Raw genomic sequence first — 23,011 nt, 5'->3', positions numbered from 1 at the left:
CCCGCTCCAAAACACTCCACAAGACCCACGTTTTTAGTGTTTTGCCTCTTGTGCAACACGATTCGATTTGCATTACTAACGGGACGAAAATGATAGAAAAAATTCACCCCGTCCCGGCGTCCGTCCCAAAAACATGAACGACATGAAAATATATTTTCTTACAGATTCAATCACGAAAATCAACAGCATGGGATTCCAAATTTTCGCAACGGCCGACCATTTATCATGGTTGAACTTCCTTCCAAGGCGTGCGATAGATAAACATTCCCGGCACATAATAGTCACTAGTACCAGACTAACGCAAGCTCATGATGATAATAGGGAGAAAGTTTGTCAGTGAAGTTTGGCCACCAGAGGGTACATTCATTTAACGTTACAAGCTAGCGCAAAGGGGCGAATCATTGACCTTACCGGGGACTGACTCTACTGGCCTAATCATTCCTTTTTTGCCGAATTCCACGATCCATACGCCCGTACGTAGGACATGTAGGAAGGCCTGGTGGTGGACGCTACGTCGCGCCAGTCTGAGGAGAAACGATCTCCCGTGTTGTGTTGAAGAATTTGGAGTTTAAAAATATCTGGAATAACTAATGCTAGAATAAACATTCACAAAATCATTGATTTAACTTGTTTTCTGTTATAAAATTTCCTAAACTGCAATTTAACCACTGAGTTTAAGGGAACATGGTGTTTTCCCGATAATCACGTTAAATGTTTATGTCCGGTCTTTCCTCCTCGTAAGCAAACTTCCAGCTTGGCCAGGTGCAAGGCACTCGGGGTCAATGACCTGTAGGTCATATGTAGTATCGAAAGTGACAGAAGTGGCAAATATTGTCAAGAAAGCCCAAAATAAATCGTTTTGAATATATGTATGCCATAAATGGGAATGTAGTCCTTTAGATATTTGTTCAAGCCACATATACAGCAAATTTCAGGTCATTCGGTTGAAATACCAGGGCGCAGGAGGCCAAGATATGCTAAAAATAGCCTAAAAACCTCAATAAAATCACTTTCAAGGTCAATATCAAAACAAGGAAAAGAACGCACATTGGTTTTTGCCTACATTACCTCTGTACCAAATTTCAGGTCATTTGGTCAAAAAATGACAGAGATGAATCGATTTGAAGATTTGACAGGAGGAGAAGAAGAAGAAGAAGAAGAAGAAGAAGAAACATGAGAGAAAACAATATGTTTAGCCATACTTATGGCTAAACATAATTAGCATAATTTGCACTTCATTATGTATATCTCTGTCTAAGCTACCTGCATGCTAAGTATCATATTGACAGTCCTATAATTTTCCAATTACATGAATTAAGGTGTTTTGCATTAATTATGCAAATTAGGAATTTATTTGCATAATTGGTATCTGTTGATGATCCACTTTCCATAAACTACATACGTTACATGTATTTGAGTCTGATTATGGAGAACACTGCAAATATAGATTTTCCTCATTAGCTATGCAAATTAAGTCCCAATTAGCATAATTTGCACTTCATTGTGTATATCTCTATCTAAGCTACCTGCATACTAAATATCATGGAAATCCGTTGTTCCTTTGTTCAGTTAGTCTCCTTAGAAGATTTTCACAAAAACGCCCCTGCAGTTCCAGAGGAAGCTGCTAGGGGGCCCAAACCTACACCACTTCTTTATTACATCACAAGCTATCTGCCACCCAAAAATCAAGACCATAGCACGTCCAGGTCAAAAGATACAAAAATTGTTCTGCTGCAGTACCAAGGTCACATACCAGGGGGCCCAAAATCGACCTTGAATTTCGGCTTCACAACACCTGCCCACATACCAAATATCATCATAATCCATCAAGAGGTTCTTGAGTTATGCTGACTACAGTAGTCCGGAAACACAAACAGACAAACAAACAGACAGACAAACAAACAAACAGACACACCCAAAACAATATCTCCATTTTTCATGGAGATAATAAATACACTTCAACATAGTTCCCACGGTACACAACCTTACGTTTTTCTGTACTGATGGTTTGGCAGCTGCTGCCGTGAAAATGAACTTTCAACTTGAAGAACATTTTCTAGAATAAAGAACATTTTCTAGGTTTACAGTGTGATCCGACATGTGTTACTCACCCAGTTTCTGTCATGTATTCGAACAGTTGCTGGAAGCCCTGTGCAGCCATCTCCGCCATGTTTTTGGTGATGCTGGGTAGGGGGCAGGGGGACAGCACAGGCAAGTCATCTGTGGGCAGAGGTCAGAAATTATCAACATATACAAGGTGGCAAGGGGGTCTTGTGGTTAGGGTTGTTGACTTTGAACCTAAAGGTTCTGGGTTCAAATCTTTACACCTACATGTATTTCCCTACCCGACACAGGTGACAATTAGTACCTAGCTTCGGTTAAGGAGGTTCTCTCAAATGTTACGTAAAGTTTGAGGAGAGCCACACCTCAAGCACCATAAGATCACACTGATCATACCACACTAAGATTACACTGCACATATTGAAAAGAGTAGGAGTCCATCCAGGTGTGAGTTGATGAAACCTTACAGTCCAGTCTGACAGTGTTAGACCTACTAAAGACTGCAACCCTTTCCTGTAGCAAGCATTTCAGGTGAGCGATAACAGCTGGGATTCGAACTCCCAATTTTTTGGTCCAGAGAGGTAACGAGTCGATAACCACTAGACTACACACGCTATAAATGTGCAAAGGCTGTAATAGATAAATAGATAAATAAAATCACTCATGACATGAGGATAAGCAGTTAAGTATATACCGACCTGAAGACTCCATCTTGTCCTCCTCTTCCTTCATCATGGCTCGTTGACTAGCTTCCACTGTCTTCTTCAGCCCATCCAGCCAATCGCTGAAGCTCAAGCTGATATCCACAGACACACTAGGAAAATTGACAGAAGGGCATGTTGTTGATACTGCAATATTTTCTACATATTAACAATATCTCACCCTATGATTCGTCTTTCCCCTGATCTCAGTTATAACCACCCTTCCTTCCATCTGTCTATAATGGTAACAGAACACAGCATTTTGCCTATGACTATGAGGATTTACATGGTTATGGACCACAGAGCGACTGGCATTGACGTGGTTGATATCATAGTGGGGTGCACTAGAAGCAAGAGAAGGAGATGTCTTTGCGATGTTTCAAGGTTTACAGCACTAGATTACACAAACATTTAAGACAGCTTGACTTAACAGGGGCGGATTGCATAAGCTCCATCAAACCTACCTGTCAGGCTGTATGGTGGTAGAAGGGGGAAGGATTGGGATGACAGTGTTGCTGAGGGTTTCACAGAGCGGACACAGAAACTCCCCTCGGTCCACTTCATAGCTCAGAATGTGGCGGAACCGCAGGGCTCTCCTCTGTTCCTTGGCAACTATAGCTTCATAAAACCTAAAGAGAAATAGTAATCAGAAGGAAGATTCAGGTAAAGGCCCTGTCACACATACCCAACCATGACCTTCAGACCTTGGCTGGGAGTTAGTCGTGAGCAGGGTCATCTGTGGTTGGGAGTTGATTGGGGAGGTTGCTAACTAGTCTTTAAAAGTTGTCAGCACCAGCCAACTATGGATTTTGAAAAATAAAAGTCAGGAAAGTCATATTCTGCTTGGGTGTGGACAGAGGAGCGAACTGGAGCTACAACAGGATGGATTCCAGGCTACTCCCAACCCAGTGCCGACCTTGGTTGGGGATTGGTTGGGAGCAAAGTCATGGGAAGGTCTTCAATGTGTGACAGGGGCTTAAGTGGTTAGCTTTCTATACTGATTGAAGAAACAACTGTTACTGTAGACCCCCCTGATATTACATGTTGGAGGAGTGCCATACTTTGAACACATAAAAGAACTCACCGCATTTATAACAAGAGTAGGATATTTTCTTCCCATTATTAAAAGTAAGTATGAGACATCATTGTTGTTTATTCAAGCTATTTATATGTCCAATATAAAGTCCCTACCATTTACCAGAAAGTTTCTGCATGAATTATGCAAATGAGGTCCTTATAAGCATAACAAACATTTCCTTAAATTCACCTTTTCTTAAGCTGCATATATCTCCAAATGGAAATCCCTACCGGTAACCACAAAAGAAATATGGTCCTAATTAGAATAACCCCAAAAATCAGTTGCATTCACCTTTCCTAAAGCTACATGTACCTACACCTCCAATATGATATCCTTAGCATTTACTGTAAGGGAAATATGAAGTTTCTGCATAAATTATGCAAATGAGGTCCTCATTAGCATAAAATACATTCCGCCGTATTTAACTTTTATAACGCTACCGACACCTCCAATATGACATCCAAAGCATTTACCGTTAAGGAAAATACTACTAATTTTCTGCATTAATAAATCTACCACCCTACATCTACCTAGTTTATGGTCAGAGGAAGAAAGAAAAAGAACAAGCCAGCAAAAACAAGATATTTCCCCCACACCCCATGGAGGGTATAGGGAAGGGGTATGGGGGCTTTTACAACTTTTGAGGGAATTCTACATAGCCCTCTTTGCAATGATTATACTTTCATACTTTGAACAATTTGTGTTATTTGGTAGAAAAAAAAATTGTAAATTCAACTGATATGACTTATGCAAAGGAGGACCTGATTTGTGTAATCAATGAGAAATGCGAGAGAGAGGCAGACCAAAAGGCTGTCAGGCTGGTAAAATCACACTAGGTTCTTGCAAACAAATAAGTCATTATTAACTGACCCTTCCTGGGCTCGTCGCTAATTACTTAGATGTACACCGTATCCCCAAATGCTAACAATCAGACTTATAATTAATCAAAAACTTTATTTGCCCAGAAATCTACAGGGCATTAGCCGAACCAACATTTCACTGGCCTGAAGTCAACAATGAAATCTAGACAAACTTCTAGACTTGCGGCTGTAGATGTCTCCATCAATGAGGGTGTCGGCCAGAAGTAAGATCCATGACTTCAATGAAAGCCCCAGAGGATTTTTGAATGTTCAAGAGAAGAAAATCTAATGATCAAATTGTACCGGTTGCTGCAATATCAAAAGGAACATGACAGGTCTATATACTTCTTGCCCACAGTCAGCCATCTGTGGATGTGTATTGCTGGATGTGTATTGAGGAATGCTGGGATGGTAACAAATCCTCTTCTGGTCTTACCCCAAGCCAGGCCTCGAAATTAACTTTTTTCCCTACTGTCCCAGCATTGTCCCGAAAATAAATTTCAATTGTCCCGAAATGAGGAGGGACCGTCCCAACCCTATTCTCAGGAAGTATGTATTACAACAACAATAAAGCTCAGAGTACAGTACAGTATTGTGTGTAAGCTAATTGTAAATTGAAATCAACTCAAATTCAAACTAATGTCTTGTCATTTTTTTTATTAGACAACAACAACAAAGACAAACCAAATATTCTTTCTTTCTTGGAAGAATAAAATGTATGTCTGTATGGTATTGATAGTACTGCAGATGTACAGGGACCACTGGATTATTTTTCTACTGTCCCCAAAATGTCCCAAAGTGATTTTTCAGTTGTCCCGGCCTAAATTTTAGTGGCCCTGGGACATAGGGACATGGTTAATTTCGAGCCCTGCCAAGCCAGCCTAGACTTCGATACATTTCCCATGTCCCAACCTGACAGCTTCAAGAGTTCCCGTGTTAAACTAGCCTCTACCAGGCCCCACGGATGGCTGGTAAAATAGTAGAAATTGGCCAAATAGAGACTCAGTGAATAGTATGCTAGAGGGTCCAATCTGCCATCTTACCGGAACCTGCAAGTGAAACCTTGGCAAATATTCTCCCCATAGCCGACGTAGTTAGTCTGGTAGAGACTAGTGTCCAACCTTGATTCGACTCTCCGGCCACCTGATTCCAGCACCCCCCACTATTCCTTGCGGTGAGTCGTTCTTTCTTACATTATTGTTTTTATTGCTAAATATTTCTTTGCCTTCTTCATCCAAGTCATTCCCAGCTTTCATATTTGTCTGGCGGCGAGTCAAAACAGCTCAAATGCATGACCTCTCGGTGCCTTGTTACTTTCACAACAGCTTTTTGTCCCTCCATGGAGAATTTCTCGAGGATAAAATAACACATGTTAAAACCAATCTACCCATATCAACCCGTGTCGCTTCAATTCGCCGATTGTTTCCACGGGCACAAATATTAGTGCTCATTCTTACCAGCTTCCTACATGCAGTTTAGCCTGTTTACGGACAAGTGTAATGTCTGTTTTGACAGTGTTCTGTTTGTTTATATAGTAGTATTATGCAGTGATGACGAAATATCGTCTTATAATTCTTTCACTGGGTGACACGTTGGAATTCGGCGACAGGTATCCTGTGATCCTTTAGTTCCCCTAGCCCATAGTTATTTAGCATTTGTTATATGAACGGCACCTGTTTGAGGGCTCTTAAGAACAGGGACCTCTTAACGCTAGGTAGCTACATAAGTAAAGACATACTTTCAACATGTGTGGTTCATATAGTATTGTTTCTTGTTTTGGGCATGCATCGCAACAAGGTTCACACCAAATCTGACCAATGACCGTCCTTCTCGACGCCAAGCCCACTGCGCAAGTCAGACTTCACACCTTGTGGCAGTGTTGTCATCAAGCCGTCTCTGTGCGTGGGAACGGAAAATAGACTGTCCGCCTTCACTCATCTGTTGCAGGTACATGTACGGAGCCCATCTGTCATGATCTGACCTTACGAGAGAGCTAAACTCAGACATGTTTACCTGTAAATGTGCTAGAGAGTAACTCTTTTGCTTTGGTAGGAATATATGTGCGTTTTGATATCGTGTTTTCCGGTGTGACTTAGAAATAACAAGTCCTGAAGTGCTGTGAACTTCTTGGCGTCACTTCTTTGCTGAAGCAAATATCAATGCATATTTTGATCTTGTATAATTTGAGTACAGTGCGCCAAATTCCCTTCAGAGGAATCAGTTGTGAGGAATGTAACTACTTTGTGTATATATCAATGTGTGTATTCTGATCTTGTATCAAAGTAAGTTAAGTGCCCGAAGTATCCTGTGATCCTTTGGTTTCTCTAGCCCATAGTTATTTAGCGGTTGTTATATGAATGGCATTTCTTTGAAGGCTCTTAAAAAACAGGGACCTCTTAATGCTAGGTAGCTACGTAGACATACTTTCAACATGTGTGGTTCATATAGTATGGTCTCTTGTTTTGGACCCGCATAGCAACAAGGTTCACACCAAATCTGACCAATGACCATCCTTCTCTCCCCCTATAGTTGGAATTCGACACTAAGCCCACTGCGCAAGTCAGAATTCACACATTGAGGCCGTGTTTTGTTCTGTTGTGTTTCTATCTATGATGAGGTATTATATGTTACACCTAATCCTTGACAGCTTGTTTGACCGTGTGTCGTTTGTTTATATCTTCGTCTGTCCAAGGAGGTTTTGATTTTAAACCTCCTTGGTCTGCCGTACTGTGCATCCCCACTGTACACTGTGTTGTTAATCATTTCACACCTCTGAGCACGATACACAGCCGGGATCATTTCTGCTCTAAATGCAGTTCAGTGAATTCCGTTATTCACTGTGTGACACGTTTTTGTTGATGTTTTTACTTACTTATGTTTTTTTAAAGTTATGACGATGTTATACTTAATCGCTGACAGTTCGTTCGCCCCCTTCCTTAAGTACTCAACCTACTAGACCAATTTCTACAAATTCTACTGTGTTTTCTGGTTGGTATGTATTGGCAAGAAAGGCAAAAGAAGAGTATTGCAATATCAATTGTTCGTTATTTGTGTTTTTTCTTTAAGGATGCAACAACATAAATGCTGTACTATGACGACCATCCAAATGGCGACTTAGTCCACGTAGAACACATACAGCCGCACAACGACGATGGAAAATGTATTGGGGTAATTGTGGAATAGTATCGAAGTGTCGAAAGAGTTTTGAAGATTTCATAATTTGACGGGATTTGCAGACTGGAATATTTGTAGGGATAGGATGGCTGCCATAGCCTATTTGAAAACAGTTTGTTAACTCAAGGACATTATATAGGAAATGCCCTTGGTTACCTACAATGTATGTATCTCATACATGTAGTTAGGGATCCTAAGAATAATGACCATGTAAAATATGCCTGCCATGTTTTTGGTTAGAAATCAGATCAAACCGCTGAGGTCGCCAGGGCTCCACCGACTGTGTTCCCACTTTATACCTGCACAGGCGGACCACACGAGACGAAAGTGATGACGACGAGATGTTCCTGCCACCTGTGTGATGTCCCGCCACACCCCACACAGAGGGGTGAAGTCGGCCGATCGAGATCTTCTACTGGATGCCGGTGAGACGAGCTGCATCACTAGCAGAAGCCGGAATAGACGACCGTGCGTCCGTAACGTCGAGACCGAGGGGAGTCACACAACAAGCGCCGTCGACAGGAAGAAGGGAACGGGAGGGAACCAGATCTGCAGCAGAGACACCATGTGCAGCCAATATTGCGCTGCTACAACCGCTACTACAACCAAACAAAATCTGACGCCAGTAAGAATATTCCCAGACTGACTTGAACTTATTTATACAACGGATATATATTGTCTATTCCAGTATGTATTTTAGTGTGTATATAGTAGTAATCTATTTTATATGTATATCGAAATTGTACGTAAGGTAATTAACCTGGCCGATGACGGTTCTTATAAACCGGGGGTGGATGTAGCCCGACTAAATCGCGCTCCTTACGGCCGGCCCGACGGCTACCGTGCCCAGGGGAGGGGGTCATTAACACAGGCTAGGGGTGGATGTACAAAACAGATATTTAGAACCCCACACGAATATTGCGAATAATCAGTGTGTATGCAAGCTGTGATACGATTGCACGCTGTCACCTACTTGCAAGAAGATACTAGTGCAACACCGGACGAAACTCGGAACACTTACTCTTGTAATTGCTGACACAGTGGTCTGTTATTGTTGTGTCATGATCCCCAAAAATGTGTTTTCCTTTGTGTTATTCTTTACTGAAGTGGACTACAAAGTCAGTCACAGAAAGATGAAGTTCTGCGGAGTTAGCAGAGAATTGTTAAGAGGTCTGTCTGAGACGACAGAATATAGAAACATGTTTTTTTACTGCAAGTGACTTCAGCCCAGGAAGGAGTAGAGAACCACAGTTAAGACTGATGTTAGCATAACCAGTTTAATGATGTGGTAATAGTCAGTCCGTCTTAAAAGTCTCCCATGCCCAGTGTACGGAAAGCCTTGTCTCTGTGTCCTTTCTTTATCCTTACTATGTTAGTCTTCAAAGCTGCAGTTAAAAGAACTCGGATTTATCCGTTGGTTACATGTCAAGCATACAATTTTTTTATTGAAAGAAGCAAAGCGCAAAGTTTCTATGAAAAAATCAATCAAAAGCTGTGACATATTGGTCTTTTTTGCAAAAATCCTGACATCTTTGAAACATCTGAGTCAGACTTATTTACCTTTCAAAATCAAACTTTACTCAACCAAAAAAATGAGCCTGTCCAGGCATGTCATTCATGATTACAAGAGGCAAAAACTTTAAGACATTGAGAAACAGCTGTGATATATGGGTCTATATCTTTTTGCAACATCCAGAAAGTTTATTTCAAACATTGATAAACAGTTGTAAAAGTGTATACAAACGCCTTTTCTATGCCTAAGCAACAGAATTTGTCCCTGCTATATAAACCGCCGTACCAGCAAGGCGTTGCCAAAAAGTAATTCCCTAGGGAATGCGTTCGCAGAATTCGAATTCCTAGAATATTTGGCAATCCAAAAGCAGTACTATACAATAGGCACCGCCCCTGAGGCGTCGCCAAAAAAGAGTGGGGGTCCATCCCGGTGTGAGTGGATTAAACCTTACAGTCCAGTCTTATGCAACTTGTACTTACTGGTGTGTTATGCCTAAAGTTTACTGGTTAACGAAACTAATTTCAAACATACATCAAAGTGTGTGTAACTAGGTCTCACCTCTGCCAGCAGTCTGCATGCATGACGTGTCCACAGGTGCTGGTGTGGACCCCATGGTACAGGTCAGGACTCACCAGCAACGGGTCGTACTTATCTGTAGCAACAAGGTTGATAAGTTACTAATTCTGCCAATTCTGACCTCCACTTCCTGTCACTTCCACACCTTTGACCTTGTTACCTGTTATTTCATGCTGCAACACCTTTGATAAATGACTAATTCTGCTGACTCCACTTTCCGTCGCTCCCACAGCTCTGACCTTTTGCCTACACTTCCTGTCACTCTGTGGTAAGACATGCCTAGCATATGAAACAGACATAGGATAGCAGTCCACTAATGATGTGAAAGTAATTCTTATAAACTGTTAGCTTGGAGCTGTGTAATTCAGTATTGACAGTCTGACACTTCGACATATCATATCTAATTCAATGTATACACCCAATGACTTCTTATTTCAAATATAACCAAATAGTTTTTCAAGACTGGGTTTAGCAGCACCAGTCACTAAACAGCAGATAGTAGTGAATCTATGACTTTGGTGAAACATTGGTGTTGTTTACTGCAAACTGAGATGAGACAAAATTGCAACAGAAGAAAAATGAAGATGACTTTCCACTTATCCACTGTAACTCACCTGGATCCTCCAACACCCTGCCTCTGGATTTTGATAGGGCAGTAGACCTGGGGTAGAATATGATAGTTCATTAAAAACATAAGCATGGACAAAACGTGGGTGACAACAGTACACTCAAAGCTAGGGATGTTCCTATAGTTCAACTGGTAGCAGCCTCACAGTTGAACCATTGGTTCCGATTAGTTGGGAGATCTCAGTTCTATCCTAGGACCCTTAGGGACACCTTGGTTAGGGCTTCTTTTGGAAGGGACATAAAATGAGGGTCCCATGCTCGAGGAGGTGACTTGCAATGATTGTTGGGAAATGATGGTTAAATTTTGGCAAGTTGCTTTTATATCTGCTTGTTGTTCTTTTGGCATCTGCATCTCTTTCCCACCCAGACGTAGAATAACAATACAGCGTCGGCAAACAAGTCAAGCCTTGCATTCCCTTTACATTAAGGAAACCTTGAGAAAGACTTACAAATATCATACAGATCCATCCATAGCTTCTTGAGTTATTGAGATAGAACAAAATCAATTTTTTAGAGGATGCTTTTGAGAAATTTCTAAAAGTATTTTCTGACCTCTGGACGTATGCTGCCAGCACCACACACTTGTTCCCGACAGACACTTCCTGGTCCTCCTGGCATAGGATACAGGTGGACGTGGTCAGCGTCACGTGGGTGGCCGGACTCCTGTCTGGACCCACCGCCACTGGATACTGGCTGGGGGCCACCATTGGACTGGTCATATGGTGAAGAAGCGTTTTAGATAGACAAAATATAACAAGAATGGTACTCAAAAAAATTTGTATTTTCTATGTATGATGATATAACCTCAGCTGCCACCAAAGAATCATGATCGTAGGCTGTCAGAAACAATAAATGTGAGACATTAAAACTGGAATGTCTGCTGCAGTACCGTTGAGGGAAACAAGGGGGCCCAAAATCACACTTGCCCTTTGTCTTGCTGACACCTACCCACATGCCAAATATCATACAGATTAACGGTGCACACCCAAGTTCTTTTGCGACCGCGTCCGTCGTAGTGCGCGACAAAAAGTGATGAAAGGGTTTCGAGGGTCTGAGTTTGAGTTCACATTTCTCAAAAGTGCTTCAAACTGACATTGGATACTAACATGTCTGAAAGGTGTGTGAATTTGTGTGTTTTGGGTGAAAATTGAGTTTGGGTCCAAGCCTTATTTTTGGATATCCATCTGTGTTGATGGTGAAAACCCCCTTTGCCCGAGATTAACCTTTGTAACGTTCTGTGGGTGGTGTTGCTATGCCTTGCACCGTGAATGATAAAAAAATTCTTACCGGATTTTCTCGATTAAAGTACACACTTTTGAAACTTTTCAAAATCCAAAAAGTGTCTCAGGATATCGCCAAAGCGGGGGTGCGTACTTTGTTTGAGGTCACTGTCCCGACAAATTGGAACAGAAGCTGAAACCAGCCGGAACGCGGACGAGGGGACCGTCGAAAAGCACTGATTCGTCCATATAACGTTTAGATAAGAATGTTGACGCAAGAAAATTACGTTGAACTTCAATAAACGACAGTGTTTCGTATGTGCATCATTTACATTAACACGAAAAATAGATACGTACCGTACTAGTACACAAGAAATGTGACGTACTGAGCACCCCGCGCCCGGATCAAGTCATGCTGCTGGCATGGATCGGAACCCAGCCATTGCCAGCCCAGTACCCAAGGAACCCCGAAAAGAATATCGGCACCGTAAGTACACCATATAAATAAGACATCCGTAAGACATGCATGCGTTTATTTTATAATCTTCAAACAAGAAATACAAATCCCGATCCCCGGTGACAATGTTGTTCTTTTGAGGTACGTTTCACTTCCGGTAACTTCGGCCGCAAAATTTTCGATTAAAAAGCGCCCTCTGCCATTTTCAAAGCGGACTATTTGACAGAGGACTAATATAATAGTTTTTCGGTCTTACACGAAAATTATAAGAAAGGAGGCTGCCCAAATATATAAGTAGGAGACGATTTTCGCCATCATCCCGCTTCTTTTCTGATGGTTGTCTGCCGGGCTGGATCGGCTTGCTATGCGTTGTCGTGAAAACTATATTTTGTGGCGTTCTTCGGATTTTATATCAAGAAATAACTATATATTGCCAGTAGTGGGAGAGTGTTTTCTGATCACATCATTCTTACCCAGTGTTGTGAATATGATTGCCGATTCCTCCGATGATTTGCAAATCTGTACCTCACGGCCAGCGCTATCAGTGAACCGAGCATTGTAACGTTCGTTAACCATGAAGTTCAACGTGCTTTATAAAGAACGAAACATGAAAAGTTCCTGCTAGAAAACGAGTTACTGCACTTATTAAACATATTTTTAAACAATTATTTGCGGTTGAAACTGCCTTTCGGGACATGTACTTGTCGGGACATTTCAACTGTGACATCGGCCCGGAGAAGGGGTGCATACTTTATTCAGGTTTTCTCATTTTACGTTTCAATGTTGAAAATTTGCCTGGAACTTTGCCTGAATCGGGGGTGCGTACTTTAATCGAGAAAATACGGTAGTACTAGAATTTTCTTTATAATTGGCTCGATTATACACTAGATTTTTCTCTTTCTGACAACATTAGTCGTTTATGCCGAGAAAATCTTTTCTATGAGTTTTATCCTACGCAAAAAAAATTTGATGTGAAAATAATGTTTTTTCCTTTTAATTTACCAAAATTAGAGAGGTTGAAGAAACAAAACTCAGTTGATCTTGTAGCGGAAAGGATATGCTTTCATCCCATACACAGTTGATTTGCTTCAGAATAATTCCCTGGAAGAGACAGTTCCTAGACTTGAGGGTGTGCAGCCTCCAATAAACCCCCCAAATAAACTGGGGTGTGCCCCCTTAATCCACAGCTTCTTGAGTCATCAAGATACTGTATAACAAAATTAGGGGATGCATACATAAATGTATGTGCAAGGGTGCAGTCGCATCCGTCGTACGATTGTTGCATGAACCCCAACGGAGGGCATTTTTGGGATAGTCTTGCATGTGCCGTACAAAATTCAGCTGGCTGTCTTAGATCATATTTGAGGGTTGGTTCAGTTTTCAACAGCCTGCTTGAAAATCCCACCACATCAAAATCGTACAATGACCTACGACAAAGATGACTGCATCCTAAAAGAATGAAAAGGATGCCATTTTCATAAGTCTTCAAATTTCATGGCTCACACTGACCTTCCTTCTACTTCCATGGACGGACTCGATGACAGTTCAGTACCGGTGGCCTCGAACAGTTCCAGGTTGTCTCTGATAAAGGACTTCTGCATGTCCGACATCTGGGCGAGGATCTTCTCTCGCCTCTTCCTGGCTGCCTCTGCCTTCTTCTTCCTCTCTGCGTCTGTCTTGCTCTTACTGGAGACCTTCTTAGCCTTCTGGGCATCACTCATGACTTGTTTCTGCTCTTTGAGTGCTTTAACCTCATCAAATCTCTGCAAACAGACAAACAGGTTTACAATACTCAAAACACAGCAAAATCTTCAGTACTGTATCATATGTACCAACAAGGCAAGGCAAAGAGTAAGAGTAAAGAAAACAAAATGGCCCCTTGTAGTTACAAACAAAAAAGTTGATAGAGGGTCTAAACCTACAGCACTTACTCTCTGCCCCAAGAGCTATCTACCCCTCAAAAAGCATGACCATGGCATGTCCACAATACAAGATATCGAAACCGGAAGTTCTGCGCTTCCCGAGTTATGGTGTCCACATAAAAAACGGAGTACATGGACATTACAGAAATACCTGATGAAATCCTAGAATTCTTGCCCAACTGACGTGTACTATACTAGTATTTGGCTAGCCCCTGGGGCATCGCAAAAACGTAACTTATTAACTCACATCAATCGCCCATGTCAGGAGATCTGCATGGTTCTGGATCCTTGGCTTTCCCAGCAAGTCATGGAGAGCTGAGTACAGGCTGTTAGAGCCCCCTGGCATATGTGAAGACAAGTGCAGTCAAAAAATTGGAATGAGAAGACCAGGTTTAAATGTCAAAAGTTTTTCAGACCATCAAGAATAGATTTACAGTATTGTATAATCTACTTCATTCTTCAAAGAAAAATATGCTATTGACATCCTTTGGAGGTAGAGAATTTTACAGATTTAAATCCAGTCTAACTGCTTGTTTACCTTCTGTAGCTTTCTTGACAAAGTTGAAGCGGATGTAGGGGCTGGTCTGGTAAAGTCGTTTCTCTTCATTCAGTGCCATGCCAACTAGATGAAGAGCCTTTACAATAAACATTGACAATGTAAGTAAATAAAAGGTGTTGTCCATCATTTGCTAACATCAAGCAAGTAATTTAGCATTGTAATTAATCTTATCATAGGCAGTAGGCCACCAAGTTTTCGTTGAAATAAGTGTTACTTTGTAAACACTACATGTATATGAACTGGCCGCTGAATCCTATATACCACACTCTAAAATACACATTGTGACTGTGTTGTCACTCAGTTCGCTGATCCAAGCACACACAGTGTACTTCGTCCACTGCAAAATCTCTGAGAATCATACACTAAGCGCACTGTGTACTCAGTCCACTGAAACAGCATTCCAAAAATCATACGAACGGATACCGACATCATCAGAAAATTGCAGAGAGCCGAACAGAGACTTCGGAACGCTTAGGTGGAGTTATGAACAAGAATTTTTTTTAGTATATTATGAATGAATGAACTTTATTGCTTGACAGTTGTACATGGTACAATGTATGGCAACAATGACAAGACAATCAATACAATGAGTACTTAACTATTCTATTCTGAAAACTATACGGCCGCGTGGCGCGTTGGATACACCCGATCCCTCGATCTCGGAAGTTAAGCAACGCGCGGTCCGGACAGTGCTTGGATGGGAGACCAACCAAGGACGTCCGGATTGCTGTAGCCTCACGAAGCTTTCCACGAAATCGTCTTCCGGGAGGGACGTAAAACGGGGGTCCCGTGCTCGAGGAGGTGCCTCGAACACGTTAAACAGCCTCATTACCCTACACATTGGGTACCTGACTGTGGCACTGGCTGCAAAATACACCTGATATAACTACAAGAATATGGGCGTAAATGGCGTACTGATATAGTATTACTATTATACCTTTCTGTCTGTTACAATACATGCTCTCTTTTGTAAAGCGTTACATATGTATTGGCCTAAGAACTTAGATATGGTGTCGGGGCATGACATAAGTAGATTAAAAATGTCTGTGTTTGCCTTTGGTAAGGGTTTACTGGATTTACATGAGATCATATTCATTAATTTTTGTCCATCTATAGTATATGCAGGGCATGACATAAGGAAATGATATTCATCTTCAACGCTATCTTGACATGAAAGACATCGCCTCTGGTTGACTGCTATATTATGATATCGGCCTTTTTCTATTTCCAAGCAGTGAGAACTGATTCTTAATTTAGTTATGTTAACTATAAAGGATTTATTACGAATTGATGAAAGGTAGTTTTCCAACGTGAAGTCAGTTTTGACTTGAGAATAAGTTTTTAGTTTATTGCAGCTCCTTATTTCTTGTCGCCAACTAGAGAGAAATGTATCTTTTAAACATTCTTTGAATATGTTACCAAAATGTTTAGCATCAACCGCAGGGTTTAGCCAAATATTTCGGAACCATGCTTGCACAAAATATATTGAACAGGAACGATCCATAGCTACATGTAGGTAGGAAATGCCATTTCAAAAGCTTTCAAAAATTTTCTGTGAAATGCAGCCATGAAATGAAACATGTTGTTTGTTTGTTTGTTTGTTTGTTTGTTTGTATTGCATACACGGTAAACCGCATGAAGGCGTAACACGCCAGGTTTGTACTGAAGAGTACAAGCTGCATATCCGAACAGATTTATATGATCCACACACATCGGGAAGGACCCCTACTCTTTTCGATAAGTGTGTTGGGTTCTTTAACGTGCTTGATCATGAGGTGTGGCTCTCCTCAAACATGGGACCTCCATTTAACGTCCTATCCGAGGGACGTCCCTAACCAAAGCTAGGTACTCATTTTCACCTGAGTAAAGTCGGGAAAGTTGTGTTAAGAGCCTTTCCCAAGGGCACAACGTCAACGGCACAAATCAGGGAACCACGGATTCGAACCCGGTATCTCTGGGTTCTGGGGCCAAACACTCTGCCACTACGCCACTGCGACGCTGATACTATCTGATATCATACAAGATGGCGGCCATGACCGGACGCGCATCACATGAGCTCCGCCAGTAAATAATTTTCTGAGCGGTTGCGCATGTCGCAGAGTATTCCATACAGTTAATATTTACTTAAGTTCATAGTTTATATATATTACTCAACTTTTGGGTCATCAAGGAGGTTTTATCACCATGGTTCGGGAGAAAAACGGCGTAGACAGCTGCAGATCGCCCGAGGCGCCGCAGACAAAGAGATACCGGACAAGGTCAGGCATAACCAAGCCGTGGAACACGCCAGCGAAAGACATCAAGGACTTTGAACTAGTTACGGTAGACCACACGGACTCGAACAAGACAAAGGTATGTAACCTCAAATTCCGCACTACCCAAGACCGTGTTCCTATGTGGATCGAGGCCAGTAAAGCTCACTTCAGCCCTTCACTTGAAACGGACACCGGCTACAAGTTTACCTGGAAGATCGACAACCATTCAACACTTTCAGTTACCGACCCCGCTCAGTCAGGAGACAACGCCAAAGTGCTGACCCTCCACTTTTACCACACCGGTACAATTCTTATCCAAGGGAAAGGCTCGTCTTGGTTTACTAAAGACATTTTCCCTCAGGTTAAGAAAGAAGTTTGTAATCTTACCGGCGCGTCACTTGGACAAGATGGCGGACCTCTGAACCAAGAACTTGATGCCGACAAAGGTGAGACAATAGACGACAGCACGAAGACAATAGAGTCTTCTCCTGATGAGTGTGAAGCATCCGCCATGACAGTGCCTCCAAGTAACTCTGACCAGACAACAATACAGAAGCCTGTGACAGTGGATCTCATATCGGAGACGGACATTCAATCAGAAAACACAACTCCGAAATCTTTCACTTCTCCTTCCATTCGCAAAGTTCTTGGTGGTCTTGAGAACATATTATTGACGCCATTTACAAAAGTACGGGAATCTGCAGGTAAACCGAAATCACGCCGTACCCTGAAAGTCGACCCCCCAAAAGTCGCACCTCCAAATGCACAGCTCCCCAGCGCTGACTCTAAACATATGTACACAACACTGGTGGACCAGCTGAACGAGCTGAAGACAATGGTCTACAACAACAAGGTCACTATGGACAAACAGGGGAAACAAATCGACGACCTACAAGCCAACCTTCAAAACCGGAAAAAAACGATCGACAAGCAAGCTCAACAAATTGAGACTCTAAACAACGAACTCGGACACCAACGTGAAATCACAAAGGACCTAGCCGCCACAGCAGCCACATAGAAAACAGAACTAGAGGCTTTGCAAGCTAAAGTTCAATCATCCTACATGCCGACTAGACCCATAGAGAACAAAGCTCAAAGGGACGACTCCAGAATTAATCGCCTATACTCAGAGATTGTTACTGGGGTACACAATTCAGCTGACAGCTCAATCGCCGATACACAAGTCAAACCAGCAGCACCCGACCCCCGGACATCGGCCCGTCCTTCCCCACCTACCCAGACTGACGAAAGCATACCAGCCTCAAGCCCCGCCGTCACCGATCAAGGTAAAACAGTACAGGTCAGAGTCTTTGCAGACTCGCTATGGAATGACGTTAATCCCAAGGTAATGTACAAACACAAAGTGGCAAGTATCGTCAAATGTACAACACTACCAAGAGCTGCTGAAATGATCAACACATGCCAAGACACCACTACCGAACTTGTTATCATCCACGTAGGATCCAACGATCTGGATAATACAAAAACTCGACCCAACAGCGTGGACATATGTGTGAATCAAACAAGAAAGGTGATTGAATCGACAAGGAAGTCTTTTCCAAACGCAAACATCGCGTTATCACAAGTCTTACCGAGAGGAATGCACATGAATTCCAAACTCAATATGAACATAGCATCATACAATGATGCCATTGAAAGGTCATGTTTGGACGACAACAAGCTGACATACATTAGGCACAGGCTCCTGTCGGAAGATCGGTCGCTTTACAAACCGGATGGAATTCACATCAAACATGACACAGGCGTTAGCTTGATGGTTGCGGATGTAAAGCGCACACTACGGCATCAACACCAGGGCAGGAACCAAGCAGCACAGTACGTTGCACAACGCCAGCCGCCGCGTACCTGGCAAGAACCACAAAGGAAACACATGCAGCCGGACCAACGTCCCCCGCCAGGACCTATGCAGTCCCAGAGGACCCCGCCACCACCGTTCACATGGAGCCCAGCACACCCACCACCGTTCCCGTGGAGCCCAGCAGACCCACCACCGTTCCCATGGAGCCCAGCAAACCCACCACCCCCGCAGTGGAGCCACCAGACAAGGCCGGCGCGGGACAGGGCACGAGACAAACGCCAAACTGTGGAGACGCTGATGGACATGTTAAAGGACTTCCTGAAACATTGAAATGGTGACTAACGTCGGATGGATATCGAACAGTATTACTCAAGTATTCACTCAGGTGACAAAGTTCAGTTTTATTATTCAATCTAATGATTTAGCCTAATTTAGTATGTAAATGTACATTACCATGTAAGGAAAGCCTACTTGTGATATAGCTCTTTTATTTGTACTTATATGTTAACTTGTATAGTCTTACTCTGCGCACATGTAGCAAAGCTCTTAATATTGTGATACCTCTGATTTCCCCCACTCACCGGTCTTGATCAGAGAATGTCAATTCCAAACGTAACGCTCAAGTTCTGCTCTTGGAACGTTCAAGGTGGCCTTCGCAGAAAATGTCACGATGAAGAGTTTGTGTCTAGCTTAGAAGAACATGATTTTGTTTGCCTTCAAGAGACTTGGCTTAAGCCAGGCGAAAAATGTAGAATAGAATCCTTTAATTATTTTAGAAGTGATAGAGACCAAAAAAAGACCGCCAAAAGAAATTCAGGCGGGGTAGTTATAATGTTTAGAAACAAATTTATGAAAGGCCTTACAAAACTTCCATCAAGACATCCAGATTTTCTCTGGTGTAAGTTAGACAGGGCATTCTTTGGCCTAGAGCAGGATCTGTTTGTCGGATGTGTGTATTTCTCACCGGAAAATTCATCGTCCCCAGAAACGAAAAATAATTCCCTCTTTGATATCCTACAAGAAGACATATGTAATTTCTCCAATCAGGGAAATATATTACTGCTTGGTGATTTAAACGCCAGAACAGCGTCCCTGCAGGAGACAGTAATTCAAGACGATTGTCTGAACCACGATTTCATAGATATAAAAGAAGACATGCCTCACAGGTCGAGCTTTGACAAAGGGATGAATAGATATGGAAATAACCTAATTGAACTTTGTTCAGCAGCCAACATGATTATCCTAAATGGCCGAGTTCCAGGAGACCTATCCGGTAAATTTACCTGCCACAAGTACAATGGTTCTAGCGTGGTTGATTACTTCATTGTTAGTTCGGAAATTCTCCCCAAAGTCCAATATTTGAAAGTGAATGATCTATCTGTGTTTTCAGACCATTGTTTGCTTACTTGTTCAATCTCAACAAATTATTCCCCCTACATCAAACAAGTTCATATCCCAACACATCCTCTGCCGACCAAGTACGTCTGGGATGATGACTCAAAAGCAAAATTCTCAGAAGCGCTCCATAATCCATCAACATTAAATGACATAAAAAAGTTTATGGATAAATCATTCTGCAGCGCGGACAGTGCAGTAAAAGAAATTGCCGGCATTATCACACATGTGGCCGACAAATCCCTGCGAAAAGTCACCTTCAGGAACAAAAGAAAAAGGAAAAAGATATGGAAACCATGGTACACCCCATCATGCGCCTCTCTAAAACGCAAAATCAATAACTTAGCTTCTCAGTTCTCAAAATGTCCATGGAGACTCGATATTCGCCAAGCGTATTTCTGCAATCTAAAAATTTACAAGAAGAAAATCAAAACAGAAAAGCGACTTTTCAATGAAAGAAAATGGCACAAGCTAAGCAAGCTCAGTAAAGAAAATCCACAAAAGTTCTGGAGGGAGTTGAAGCTACAAAAGCAGGATGAAAGTGATAAACAGGACATGGACCATAACATTAGCCCCGAAGAGTGGAGAACTCACTTCAAAAATGTAAATGACCTCGTTGAAAGTAACGAATCTGATAAAGATTTTCATCAACATGTTTCCCAGGTGAATCCTGAACTTTTAAAGACGACAAACAAAAACACTGATACACATTCTGTAAATAACAAACCCACAGACAATATTACAGACAACATAATCCACAATCTAGAGAAACTAACAGAAAAACCTCTGGACTCCGACATTTCAGCAGAGGAAATTATAAAGGGGCTGGGTAAATTGAAATGTAGCAAAGCATGTGGAACAGATTCTGTCTTAAATGAAATGTTGAAATATTATAGCAATACACAACTTATACAACCATTACGAAAACTCTTTGATATAGTTCTTAACTCTGGAAATTTCCCACAACAATGGAGCCAGAGCATTCTCGCACCAATACATAAGAGTGGCAATGTATCGAACCCGTCAAACTATAGAGGAATTGCCATTTCTAGCTGTGTAGGCAAATTATTCACACTAATACTGAGCAACCGTTTACAGCGACTTCTAGAAAACAACAATATTTTGTCCCCCTTTCAGTCTGGATTTCGAAAGGACTTCCGGACTAGTGATAACATCTTTGTGCTGAAAACTCTTATAGATAAACAGCTATCTGTACCCGGAGGAAAATTATACACATGTTTTGTGGACTTCAGAAAAGCCTTTGATTCTGTGTGGAGAAATGGTTTATTCTACAAAGTCTTATCCTCAGGTATCGGTGGAAATTTCTTCAAAATTCTACAATCAATGTACAGTAATATAGAATATTGTGTGAAGACATCCCATGGTCTCTCAGATTACTTCAAATCATCTTGTGGTGTACGTCAAGGTTGCAATTTGAGCCCACTCCTTTTTAATCTATTTGTAAATGACCTTCCAGCTACATTAACATCACCATTATGCGACCCTATAACCTTAAAATATACTCCCATAAGTAGTCTCCTCTGGGCAGATGACCTTGTGCTCGTTTCACAATCAGAAGCAGGTCTGAAACAATGTCTAGAAAGACTAGATACATTTTGTTCCACTTGGAAACTATCTATTAATAGAGGAAAAACCAAAGTAATGATATTTTCCAAAACTGGGCGAGCTAGTAACAATAAACGCTCTCCCTTTCAATCACAAGGACAAACTATAAACTTCTCAAACTGTTACACATACTTAGGAGTAGACATCACACCATCAGGATCATTCCATCGTGCCAATAGACAACTTAGAGTTAAAGCACTGCGGGCCTCTTTTAAACTTAAAGCATTGCTGGCATCAAATCATAATCCGTCAATTTCTCTCGCTCTAGATTTATTCAATAGTCTCGTCAAGCCGATTTTGCTCTATTGCGGGGAAATACTGGGAACAAACGCTAAAGGAAAAGAGCTCATCTTCAAAGGAATAAAGGAATATCCGAATGAAAATATTAGAGAACAAATATATAACATCCTTTCCCCGATACTGGGAACAGATGTGAATACTAGCATACTAAGGGCTACCCGTGTTGGAAAGAAAACTGATATATCAACTATCCGTCCTGTTCTTGTTCGATTTAGGAAATATACTGATAAGCTAAAGGTTGTATATGAATCAAACGTATTGAGAAATCAAAATGTAGCATTAGAACAACCTGCTGTTTCTTATGAGATTCCCGATTTAGAACATGTATTGATTAACTACTGTAAGATATTGCTTCGTGTTCCTAGAAGTTCTGTTAATGCTGCTGTAATAGGAGAGTTAGGTATGTTTCCACTGTATATAGATACTCAAACACGACTGATTAAATATTGGCTAAGATTACATAATATGTCTAACGAAAGAATTGTTAAAAAAGCATACGACACTGCTGTTATACAAGAACACGACTGGAGTACCCATGTACAAGATATACTGTCAAGACACGGTTTCCAAAATATTTGGCTAAACCCTAATGTCAACGCCAACTATTTTGGTAACATGTTCAAGGAACGTCTGAAGGACACATTTCTTTCCAACTGGAGACAAAAGATTAGGAGTTTTAGTAAACTTGGAACATATTCGAAAATTAAGACAACCTTCGCTCTGGAGAATTATCTTTTGGCAGTTCAAAACAAATCCTTTACAAATAGCATTACAAGGCTGAGAATTGGTGCGCATTGCTTAGAAATTGAAAAGGGTCGTCACAAAAATATACCAGCCGAAAAGAGAATGTGTCCCACCTGCAAAGAAA

General features: G+C 41.6%; 1 protein-coding gene across 1 annotated transcript in view; it reads right to left on the bottom strand.

Moving 5' to 3' along the window:
- Positions 1–23,011, bottom strand: part of LOC136432233 (E3 ubiquitin-protein ligase UBR2-like) — a 141,016-nt gene that overhangs the window by 26,059 nt on the left and 91,946 nt on the right. The window contains exons 32-40 of the mRNA XM_066423300.1: positions 14,728–14,824; positions 14,437–14,528; positions 13,777–14,030; positions 11,143–11,301; positions 10,578–10,624; positions 9,946–10,039; positions 3,227–3,391; positions 2,760–2,875; positions 2,112–2,220 (exon numbers count right to left, since the gene is read on the bottom strand). Coding sequence (XP_066279397.1) covers positions 2,112–2,220; positions 2,760–2,875; positions 3,227–3,391; positions 9,946–10,039; positions 10,578–10,624; positions 11,143–11,301; positions 13,777–14,030; positions 14,437–14,528; positions 14,728–14,824 — 1,133 coding nt within the window. The remainder of the gene's footprint in view (positions 1–2,111; positions 2,221–2,759; positions 2,876–3,226; positions 3,392–9,945; positions 10,040–10,577; positions 10,625–11,142; positions 11,302–13,776; positions 14,031–14,436; positions 14,529–14,727; positions 14,825–23,011) is intronic.

The sequence above is a fragment of the Branchiostoma lanceolatum genome, chromosome 4 (assembly GCF_035083965.1).
Source record: "Branchiostoma lanceolatum isolate klBraLanc5 chromosome 4, klBraLanc5.hap2, whole genome shotgun sequence".
NCBI classification, from domain to species: Eukaryota; Metazoa; Chordata; class Leptocardii; order Amphioxiformes; family Branchiostomatidae; genus Branchiostoma; species Branchiostoma lanceolatum.
The sequence above is the reverse complement of the archived record's forward strand: the minus strand, read 5'-3'. Positions and strand labels throughout refer to the sequence as shown.